An 11,574-nucleotide genomic window follows, 5' to 3' on the forward strand; every position below is an offset into this window, starting at 1 on the left:
CCAGAAACCCACCTGCAGTTCAGCTGATGGGAGAACTGAAACCCCTCTATTTCAAAGGCACTTTTGACAGATTCAAATGTTGGGTACCTTCACCTGAGGAGGAGCTTGGTTCAGTGCTTCACATAGAGGCAAAGAGAAGTTGCATCTGCTTCTGTCTGCCCCTGCAGGTCCTGCCTGAGTGGTCTGGCAGTGCCAGGGGAGGGACTCATTTTACTCTCAAGCTTTACACATGACACAGTTATGGCTTTAGAAGAGAGAAAGCTAGCATGTACAATTTTATTCAATTTAAAATCATGAAAATACCATCTCAAAACTTTCCATGCAGCAGATGTTAAACACCTACTGTTAAAAAGCTTCTGGGGTGGGCCTTTGGTGTCTGGAGTTTTTTCATTCAAGAGTGGGCATATCTGACTCTTTGATCCTCTTAGGAGAATCAGTGCCACTTTCTCCTAACTTCCTTTTAGCACAGTCCACACATGATGTTCCTGGGGTGAGAGAGGGGGAAAGGAAACACATTAATATTGCCATATCCATGTGCTTGGTGTACTTTTTATTCTAAGCACCAGCTAGCAAGATAAACACAATCCTGGTTGCCCCCAAGGTTCTCATCTTTGGATTCTGCTAAATGTCTGGGCTCAAGCTCTCCCCCAAAACTGATCTCTAGTACTGACACAAACAACAGGGACTCAGCTCAGGATTCAGCTGCCTTTTGCCACAGCTAATTTAACACCTGTGAAGTTCACACCTGAGTCTGGATCCCTTATTCAGAGGCCCCAGCTTGAGGTGGAGGGCTGAAATAGATTACCCCAGTGGTCCTAACTTAAGCCATCCCTGAAGTCTGCAGCAAAAATCCTCAGTGTAAGCTGCTGTTGGAAGTACATAAACAGCATAACTGGAGAGTAAAGTGAATGGAATAGAAATTCCTTCAAAAGCAGAAGGTTGTGGGGTTTTACATGCAATAATCCTCTTGGGTTTTTTACCTGGTCTGTAGTCTGAGCTACAAGTAAAGAGGTGGTAAAACTACCTAAAGATGATGCAAACAAGTTAGTAAAGGAGGACTTGAAAGCAATGTTAAGAGGGACTGGAATAAATTGTACTCTTGGTTTCTGTACTGCCTAACTGTACTTATTGAAGTTGGGATTTATGAACTTAGTTGAGAGACAGGTAAGTTTAAAATCTCATTGGAATTACAGAATTAATCTCTGCCTTTACACCTGCACAAAAGTGTCTTGGAGCTTGTGTGCTTTTTGACTGGTCAGGAGCAGGGTTTGCACCTCCTGCACTGCCCAAGGCCCTTACATGCAGTACCAAATGATACTTCTATACAACTCTGATGTTGGCTGCAGCAGCACAGAGCTCTCAGGAGTGGAATCTTTTAAAGTGGTTTCACTAGATCTTCTCCATCAATTGGAATGTATTATTGCTTGGGTTATTCACAGAAATAGCACAGAGCAACCTGAACAGCTCAGCTGTAAAATCACCTTCGGTATCACACCCTTGAGATTCACTCTTCCTGACCCCCTTAAGGGAGGCTTTTGGAACAGAAACATGTATTTGGAAATCTAAGGCAAAAATCTCATTGATGTTAGCATGTTAAAGCTCCAGAAAATGTAAATAAAAAGTTACTAGCATTCACCAGAGTACTCTGAGGTAATAATTTGTCATTTGATAGACCTGAAAAGGCCATTAGTTACCTGCTGCTAAGCAGAAAGAAAACCAGAGAGTATTCAGCAAACTTTCAGAGCTAAATGCACAGTAATCACTTAATTACTTTGGAAATAATTTTCTTGTGTGGGTAGGATAATGGAACTTTCTGTAAAAATAAAAACATTACTTACCCAAGAGCGTTGTGCTGTCCACCCGGTCAGCATCTAGAGAAGTGTAAGAGACATCAGCAACACACATGAGCATCCAGGAAGTTTTTACACTTTTATGCACCATCCCAAAACAGCAAGGTTGTATTTAGAATCCCAGAATGGTCTGGGTTGGAAGGGATGTTAAAACTCATCCAGTTCCACCCTCCTGCCAAGGGCTGGGACACCTCCCACTATCCCAGGCTGCTCTAAACCTGTCCAGCCTGGTGACCATCCAGCCCATTTTTTTACCCACATCCCCCAAGTTTGCAATTTTTCCCTTTTTAAAAGTAGGGGTTGTGTTTCCTCTTCCAGTCAGTGGGAACTTCCCCAGTTGACAGAGTTTTTCAAATCATATGGCTAAGCAACTTCATTCATGGTTTAACAGATTGAGAATTCCACCAGGACAGGATTACTCCAGTCCAGGTTACTACCAACCCTGTTCCCAGGTGCAGCTGAGCCTCTCCTCTGTTGGGCTCTTTCACCTCTCCTAGGAACTGGTCCTCAAGGCATTCCAGGATTCCTGGGCTGCCTGTGGTTTGCTGTGTTCCTTTTCCTGTAGTCCCCGGTCTGCATCAGGCTTATCTTGGTTTTGCATTTCTCATTTCTTTGATATAACCCTCTTAACAACTCCCCCTGCTACATCTTAGAATAGAGTTTGTAAATAGGCACAAAAAAACCAAATCCTGACAGCTGGGTGATGTACAGAGCACTTCTGCACACCTGAAAATGGGTTTGTTTGGGATCTTGACTTGTAAATGAGATCACAAGGTTTTCAAATCTGAGTAAGGTCCCTCTTCTTACAAGTCTGCTGCAAATCAGACAAACTTCCTGAAACCTCAGTGGTGTGATAAATATTTTTCCTACCCTTCATGGAAAGAAAAACACAATGCAGTCTAATTGGAATATTCACCAAGTCACAAAACCCAGGATATTAATTTGGACACACACTTTTCAGGGAAAGGTTCCTCCTATGCAGCAACTGGGAATAATTTTAGACAAAACAGTTTCACTGAAATGATAAATAGAAGAGCTGTCAAACAGTGATTCTTCCCAAGGTCATTTAGTTATTTTCCTCTCTTCTCTGGATAAACCAAAACTGAACTGTCCTTGTTTGGAAAACATTAAAGAAATCTCTCTCCTTAGACATACAGTTGTTGTTTCTCTTCATTCTCTTCACAACCCTAAGGGTACTAAGCCAAACACTTACTGGATGCAGTGATTAAATTTCCCATTCTATGCTCAGTCAGATATTGTGGCTCAACCAGCTTATCCCACCAGCTAATCCCCTCAATTCTCTTAATCTCTTTTCCTGACAAGTCAGATTTCTGACAATGTAATACTCAATAAGCTCAAGTAGTTCACATCATAAATACATATTAAGTGAACATCTTTACCAAATACTAACAAAGACACAAATCCAGAATTCAAGATTAAATTTGCAAGAATCCACAGACCCCTGAAATCCACAGATTTAAATAAAAAACATCTAGTTACAGTTTGGCCACATGTCCCTCACAAGCAACAAAGCTGCACACGAGGTCAGTGCCTTGCATCAGCTGCAGAGTTCAGGCAGGGCAAACTGCCCAGGACCTGCTGCAGATTGTGCTGTTGAAGAGGCCATGTTACCTGGACTTCTCTGTTTGCAGATTTGAGCAGTCAGATCCTGGACATACTCTGGGAATTGTTGGAAGCAGTCCCCATAGGACACCACTTTTATTCCATGCAGCAGCATATCTGCCTGCAGCTTAAAAAAGTGGTCTTCATTTTCTTTAAGCACCAACATGTAATGTTCTAGATCCACTTTGTTCTTTACTGTGTAAAGAAAAAGAGCCTGGAATATCTGGTCACGCAGAGTCTCTCCACAGCCCAAAAACAAAAAGGATTTGGTTCTGTACAAGTTCTGGAGAACCTCCTGTGAAGGAACAGAAAGAAAGAAGAGCCACATTTACTTCAGCAGGCAAAAGCCAAGGTCAGAACTTTTAAAATACATCAGCCAGAAAAGGTTCAGCAGAGCAGAACCTCACTTGTGACTTGAAAAAAGCAAATGTTTTAGGACCAGGCCAAACTGACATTTCAAAGCCATTGTTCCTACACATAAAAAAGGACAAATTTATAATACAAATATGGGAGTAGGAACAAGATGATCTTTAAGGTCCCTTCCAGCCCAAGCCATTCCATTTAATTTAAATAGGCATGTAAGTGCTGCCAGCAAGGGAATTTAAATTGAAAGAACTGGGGTGACAGAATATTGTAAATCAACCTCTAAATATGGAAAATGAGTATTCCTGACCAAATGTTTGACTTCCTATGACAGCTAACATGACATTAATCCAGGATCCTGGTACTGGTTTAAACCCCTAAGAAACCTAGCAATCATATGATGATGCATCCTTGTCCTGGTGTCCAGTATTTTGAGGCTCCTGTTCTTTCCAGAGATAAACACAAACTGTGACCTCCAGCTGAGGGGTTTGGTTGTGATTTACACGGCCAAGGGCACAGACTGCCCTTGCAACAGAGGCATCTTCCTGAATAATTCTGAATAGTTCCTCTGGTCCCCAAGTATTTCATTTATATGATCCCACAGAACCTTAGTTATCTTGTCTGCAGTGATTACAAGAAAACTGTTTGGCAAAACATAGTCAAAATTTTAAAGGTCATACAAACCATGACTTCAGGATCTTGAGTAACATCTTTATATCCTGAGGGATCCAGCACCATTCCACAGGGATCTGTATATAAGCCATGAATATGAAGAACTCCATATTTTACATGGCCCCTTGCCCACTGAAGAACCTAAAGCACATCATGCAAGATACATCCTTTTATTATTATACACCACACTCACCATGAATCTGCAAAACTATACAGCTGAACTGACTTAAAAACCACTTAAAGCAGAAACAACTCCTTTAGCACTTTCCTACAGCAAGAGATTGTTATGATTTAAAGTGAGCTGTGTAATTAGTAATTACAAAGAGGTGATGGCTGACACTGCAGCTGTCTCTGGCTTTTTGGGTTAAACAGCCAGTCAACCAAGGAGCAAGTTCCAGCAGCACTGACAGAAAGGTATGAACAGCAAATTAACAACCAGCCAGGTGAAATTCTATTTGGCATTTTAACAATGACTTTACACAAGTTAAATAATTTGTGGGTTTTTCCAGTTGACAAACATGTCACTGAAATTCTCCTTGGTAACTGTTACCAGATTATTCAGAATAAAGAGATATGTAAAAGAAATGTCTGGGCATTAAACAGGAAAACATCTTTCAGTGCAGCTTATGTGCCAACTTGTCATAAATTAAGTCTAATAATTTTACAGCTCTCATCATACCTTATCCTTATCTTTAAGGTCTAAAGATTCCATGGGTTTACCCTGCTGCTGACCAAATATTTCAAGCAGGTTATCATAGTTTGTAGTCAGAACCATCGTGCCTCTCTCCATGAGCCTCAGGATGGACTGCAGAACCACAGGGTTCTGAATGTGCTGCTCTAAATTATCAAACACCTCCATTAGGCAATCCTGGAAGAAGTTGGGCTTGGTGTCCCCGGTACGCTGAGGAAAGAGGAGAGGAACAGTTGTCTGGGTTTCTCAAGAGAGCTTGTAATACAAGTGCAATAGAACAACACTGAAATTAACTCACCCTGGATTCACACACCAGTATCTTATCAGTATTCAGCTATTCAGTATATCCTGAATATCCCTGGGATATAGTACAAAGAGGGATTGGGGGAGGACAGCAATTTCTGTGTTTTCATTCCTGGCTGATAAAACTTTATATGATTAAATCTGCTATGAACACATGCAGACTTATTGTCACACTAGAGCTGTTGAGAGGCTCACCCCAGCCTACATTTAGCACTATGTCTGTCATCCAGATTATTTAAACTAGAAGGAATACTTTGGCAAAGGTCTTAACACTGAAAAGCTCTGGAAACTCAGATGGATGAGTGAGACTGGGCATGCACAGGCTGTCCTCAGGGAAGAGTGATCTGCACTCTTGTTGTTCACAATGTTTGGCCCAAGGCCATCAGCAGGATCAAGGCCTAGCTGTACTTACAGGGTCTCTCCAGTTATAGCCACAGATCTAGAAATTCCTCTTTCAATCTCAAAAACATTACAGCAAATATTTAATAGTCAGGACTCCTGTTTGCATTAATTCTGATGAATGCTAACTTATACTAAAACCCAGGGATTTTTTTAGTCTCCCCAACATGTACAATGTGCTGTGTGATTGTGGCATTCACATTCCCTGAATATAATTCCTTTGCCCAGGGTTTTTCTCCTGGGAAGCTGAAAGGCAGTGAGAAACCTCAGAGAAAAGAAAAACAAATCTTAGCTCATTTGCTTCTCCTGTGTTGTGCTCAGATGTGGAATGTGCTTGGAGATTGTTCACCCACAGGTGATTGTTTCATTGGATTCTGGTGTGAGTTGTTTTGACTCATTAGGGCCAAGCTGTGTCGGGACTCTGGAAAGAGTCACGAGTTTTCATTATTATCCTTTTAGCATTCAGTAAGTATCTTTTCTGTATTCTTTAGTGTAGTTTAGTATTCTTTAATATAATATAGTAAAGTAATAAATTAGCCTTCTGATAAGATGTAGTCCTTCTCATCATTTCTTCCTTCATCAGTGGCCCTGCATTTACAGCAATATGATTACTCACAAAATTTCTATTTTCACCATTAAAAAAAAAAATCAACTTTTGGAAGAAATGTTCCCTTAGAACATAACCACATAGTAGGCTTAGAAATGAACAGAGGTAACAAACATACTCACTGGTGACATCTTCCTGATGAGATCATGTGCCACCACAAGCAGGTCCCTCTCTTTGGCCACCTTCTTGCGGAATTCAGCGACATCCCCGGGGTGCAGCACCTCCAGCTGCTCAGCTGCTCCAAGCACAGCCTCGATGCAGCTCCTCCAGGAGCACAGTGCTGGGATTCCTGGGGCCACTGCAGCACTCACCCCCGTCCCAATCACCAGCAGAAGGTCCCGAGGCTGCTTTCTTATCAGACTTTTTAGGAATTTCCTTAAACACAGAAAACAAAAGCGTTCATTGCTCACAGCGCGTTTCCTGGCTTGCATGAAGAGCTCAGGGACCGACTCCACAAGTTCACCTGAGCCATGAAAGTGTCTCCAAAACACCAACAAACCTGCAGGAACACAGCTCTCCACTCCTACACATTCTCCTCTATTCCAGCCACAGAAGCTCATGGCCTCCCCCAAACCAACAAATAGCCTTGATGCCTTTTTGCCATTTCAGACAAATAAATGTGGTAAATGGTTAATGCCAGCCAAAAAAAGGCAACAACTTCAAACCACCGCTATCTCTGAGATCCAAATTGATAATTGCCAATTTCCAGGGCAAGCCAAACACCATTTCCAATGAAATTTTGAAAAAAGTAGGCAAAAGATTGTCCAATGACTGAACTACTACATATGTGATAGAGAGGAAGTACAACTATTTCAAAGGGACAAGCCACACTATTCCAAGAAAACAAACTTTCAGATTTTTTCAGAGAAAAAGCTGACTATTTTATTCTCATTTCTGAACACTGTAGGATATGTGAACATAGCAGCCATGCTGGTGCAGATCAAGGGTTCATCCAACTCACTGTTTTGACATTACTACCCACAGATCCCTCTCAGAGGAGTGTTGGTGTTACATCCACAGTCTCTGCAAAAACCAGCAGAGAGGAATGTGAGGAAAATCTGCCTTTCATGATTACTCAGCAAATAAGTGAAAATGCATACAGCAAAATCACTCTGTACAAACAAGGATTTCAGCAGGACAGAAACCCAGAACTCCCTTGACTTTCCAAACAGCCTTTACAGATTTTCAGTTCCTGGCAACATGGTAATAAAGATGATTACACATTTTATTTCACAATCATCTGAAACTATGCAGGTCAAACTATAATGGTCAACTTGAAATGGCCTCAGGCAAAGCAATAAACATGCAGGTATGGTTGCCAGCTAGGGCCTACAAATAAAATATGTTTGATACCCCCATGCCTTCCTGCTGCATTTAGCCCAAATTTTTTCCTCTCATTGTTTACTCCTCACTAAATAACTTGAGTGAGAGAAGTACTTGGTCAGTGAAGGAACTAGCTCCGGGGATAATTTCAAGTTTTCTGGCATGATGTTGTTCTTGTATTCAATATTCGGAAGTTTATTCCCACTGTGGTTTCAGATGTTCATTAAGAGATGGTTTTGTATCAACTCTAATAAAAGTTACCTGTATTTCTGCTCACTTCTAATGGAGGCCCCTTCTGGTGAATCCATCTCTGAGCCCTGAATAAAACAAAAAGCAAAAGAGTTCTTAATGCTTCTACCTTAGAAAAAGCCAAAACGAAAATCAGATTAATTACTGTTGATTTTCTTTCTCTTTATTCCTTAAACAAGTGTTTGAATATCAAGGCTCCATGTGTCACGTCCCAGTGAAGCCAGGCACTGATGGAAACAAACCTGCCAAAGGACAAGTGTCAAACCCAGCACACTCCAGTTGAGCTTCCAAATGCCACAGGACTGGGTAACAGAGATGCAGCTATTCATGCAGCTAAAAAATTCTTGTGTCTAAATTCAGGATAAAATTTGTCACTCCCACTAAAACTACAAGTCATTACAAGTCAATTAATGAGTTTCTTGGTTTTATTTCCTGCTCACAAAAAGCCCTCTGGCTACAGGACCAGACTGCAAGGTATGAGAGATTTTATTTAAAATACGTGCTGAGAAAAAAATAACTTATTTCTGTATCACCTATTATGCCTTATGCCTGAAGTACAGGAAAGACTTTGTCTTGGCAGGAGAACTGGCTATGGGGTCATTACTTAGAAACCCCCAAATTTCATTACAGGGGTTTATTTTTTTATGAGAATGTAATTTTTGGTTGGCTTTGAGACACAGTTTTTGGTGATGGTGATGGCAAATTGCAGTCCCTAATCCCCTAAATAAACATTGTGCCAGAGCCTAGGTCTCCTAAGATAGCTGCCAGCTCTCTCATTCATGTGCTGGAAACTAATTTGGAAGCAAGAAGCTCCAAGTTTGGAGATGATTTGACTAACAAAAAAACCCCAAACCAAACCAAAAAATACAAACAAAAAACCATCACAAGCCCCCCTCCAAAAAAATTTAAAACCCACAAAAAAAACCAAAACAAACCCAAACAAAAAACCCCACAGATGTCTTCAGCAAATGCACCCAGGGTGTCTTTTAAGGCAGAAAAATCTTTTCTTGTTGTAATATTTATTTTCTCTGTACTCCCTTCCCTGACCAACTGTACCCTATGGAGGTGCCCCCACTGTTGTCATTAGCACATCCAAAAATCAGGACAATAATCTGTTTAAGGCAAAGCACTTCAAAATCACACAGGCTGGCAGAAACCTTCTGGATCACCAAGGCCACCATCCCAGTGTCACCATAATCACCTCTAAAACACGTCCCCTTCATACATGGGAACATTACGAGTGCAAAAGGCAAAATACAAAAACAATGTACAAAACAAACGCAAAAACAAAAAACGCGCAATGCAAAAGCAAGACAGCAAGAGAGCGCAACTTATTTTTGTGGAAAAAACAGTTCTTATTTTATAACCCCATTCAAAAAAGCTTTATTAATATTATTATAATTTTATTAAAATCCCCACATTTAATAAGAACATCTCACCACGGGCTGCTGTCAATACCAACATTTCAGGCCTTGCTGCTTCCTTTTAGCTCCCAAAGTTATTCCTGGAAGGCGCAGCGGGAGCAGCGATCCCAGCGAGGAATGGCTGCGATGGGGGATGCAGGTCACATCTGCCGGTGCTCCGAGCGCTGCCAGCCGCTCCGGGACAAGCTCCGGGCCTGACCGCAGGTGGGGACAGCCGCTTGCCAACCTGGCTTCCCCTGCAACTGGGAGCTCACTGTGGGATGCCCGGCAGCCGGGATGGGAGCTGGCTCCTTACTCCCAGCACAACGAGGGGACATCGGATCAACTCTAACCTCGCATCTTTCCTGCCCTGCACACTCCGGGCTTATCGGTGAAATAACAGCTCCGTTCACCGGCTGCAGCTCCGGGTCACCGCGCTGACTCAACAAAGCGAGTGTTCCCAGACACTCTGATAGCTGAAAACAGCCTAAAACGTTCAACCCTAAAGGAATGCCCGGTCCCGAGCCCGCCAGTTCCCGCTGAGAAGAACCACGAACAACGCCGGGAGCAGGAGCCAAGCCGGGCCAGCCGCTCCCAATTCCCTGAGGGCTGCTGGGTTCAGGAACCGGGCCGGGCCAGCCGCTCCTAATTCCTTGAGGGCTGCTGGGGTCAGGAGCCGGGGCAGGACAGCCGCTCCCAATTCCCGGCCGGCTGCTGGGTTCAGGAGCCGGGCCGGGGCAGGACAGCTGCTCCCAATTCCCTGGGGGCTGCTGGGTTCTGAGCAGGGCCGGGACAGCCGCCCCCAATTCCCTGCCGGCTGCCGGGCCGGTAGAGCCGCTCCCAATTCCCTGTCTGCTGCCAGGAGCAGGAGCTGGGCCGGGAAAACCGCTCCCAATTCCCTGCCGGCTGCTGGGTTCAGAGCCAGGCCGGGGCAGCTGCTCCCAACTCCCTGCCGGCTGCCGGGCCGGGCCAGCCGCTCCTGCCGCTCCCAATTCCTTGCCGGCTGCCAGGACGGGAAAGCCGCTCCCGCCGCTCTCAATTCCCGGCCGGCTTCCGGGAGCGCCCCGGACGCACTGCGGAGCCGAGCCTCCCGCCGCCCGGGAAACAGCCACCCCGCCGCCGAGGTTCCGCACAGCTCGGAAATGCAGATTGCGATCAGAATCTGCTCCCAAATCGCGGCCGTTCCGCTCAAACCCCCAGCAGGGTGGGCGGCGGGTCTGTCCGCTAGGTCCCGGTCTGGGATCGGGCACGGGAGCGGCTCCTCTCACTGGAAACCCCTGAGAGGCAAGAGCGCCCAGCTGCGGGTCTGCGTCAAGCACAGCAGCAGAAAGCGACCTGGCTAACCCGCGTATTAAGCATTTGGTGCTCTGAAAACGTATTGGCGATAGAGATGTTAGAAATGAAAAACACTACAGTGAGGAAAAATTAAAATAAATAAATAAATAAATAAAAGCAGGCATAGACGGCGGCGTTACCTTGTGCGGCTCTACTGACGGCACGGTGGGGCTGGCGGGGGTGGCCGGGGCATCGTGCATGAGGCGCGGTGCTGTGAGGCCGTGACAGCAGTGACAGACAGCAGGTGGCACAGGCCACCTGGGACAGCAGTGACAGCAGTGGCACAGGCCACCTGGGCACGTTAACCTGCCCGGAGAGCAGGGCAGCGCAGCCCGGCGCTGCACACAGCCGGCTCCCCTCAGCGAGTCACAGCGCAGCACCCACAGCGCCTCCCTCCTCCTCTTCCACTTCCAATCCTTCTCTCTCTTTTTCTTTTTTTTTCTTTTTTTTTTTTTTTCCCCAGCTTTTAATATCTTAAAGCCGAAGTGTAAAAACTTCCAGGTCCTTCAGCATGGTTTATTCTGGTGTTTGGTAACAATATTTAGCTCAGTTGCAGCTTTTTTCCCATCAGCAGTTCCCCCTCCCTTTGAAGCGCCTCGCTTTAAATCTTACAGTCAGATAACTAAAGGCTCTAATTGTGCCCAAGGAGGCTGTAACAGACCTGTACCCCCAAATTCCTGTTGCAAAACTCTGTTGAAAATGCCTAATTCTCTGGTTTTAATTCCATAACTGGGGTTTTCAAGGCTATGTGCAGAA

At 44.3% G+C, this 11,574-nt stretch overlaps 1 protein-coding gene across 3 annotated transcripts; it reads right to left on the bottom strand.

Annotated features, from left to right (window-relative positions):
- Positions 1-238: 238 nt before the first annotated feature.
- On the bottom strand, positions 239-11,173 carry FAM118A (family with sequence similarity 118 member A). 3 transcript variants are annotated; one of them, XM_059472361.1, is made up of 8 exons: positions 10,959-11,173; positions 8,093-8,148; positions 6,631-6,883; positions 5,188-5,409; positions 4,521-4,649; positions 3,483-3,768; positions 1,839-1,871; positions 239-485 (listed from the first exon to the last, which is right to left on the bottom strand). In XM_059472361.1, the coding sequence occupies exons 1-8, from the start codon at positions 11,016-11,018 to the stop codon at positions 388-390; spliced, it is 1,137 nt and encodes a 378-aa protein (XP_059328344.1). In that variant the 5' UTR covers positions 11,019-11,173; the 3' UTR covers positions 239-387. The 3 variants fall into 3 exon arrangements, with proteins under 3 accessions (XP_059328344.1, XP_059328346.1, XP_059328345.1); XM_059472363.1 differs by lacking the exon at positions 10,959-11,173 and adding an exon at positions 9,543-10,497; XM_059472362.1 differs by lacking the exon at positions 10,959-11,173 and adding an exon at positions 9,520-10,496.
- Positions 11,174-11,574: the final 401 nt, after the last annotated feature.

This window comes from Ammospiza nelsoni, chromosome 5, assembly GCF_027579445.1.
Source record: "Ammospiza nelsoni isolate bAmmNel1 chromosome 5, bAmmNel1.pri, whole genome shotgun sequence".
Taxonomy (NCBI): Eukaryota; Metazoa; Chordata; class Aves; order Passeriformes; family Passerellidae; genus Ammospiza; species Ammospiza nelsoni.

What these genes read in the sequence shown, in the direction of transcription:
- FAM118A (XM_059472361.1), bottom strand. Translation starts at nt 11,018, where the DNA reads ATGCACGATGCCCCGGCCACCCCCGCCAGCCCCACCGTGCCGTCAGTA. An exon ending in CTGCAAACAGAGAAGTCCAG is followed by an intron (nt 1,872 to 3,482) that starts GTAACATGGCCT and finishes ACACTTCTCTAG; the next exon opens with ATGCTGACCGGGTGGACAGC. An exon ending in GGACAGCACAACGCTCTTGG is followed by an intron (nt 486 to 1,838) that starts GTAAGTAATGTT and finishes CTCTCACCCCAG; the next exon opens with GAACATCATGTGTGGACTGT.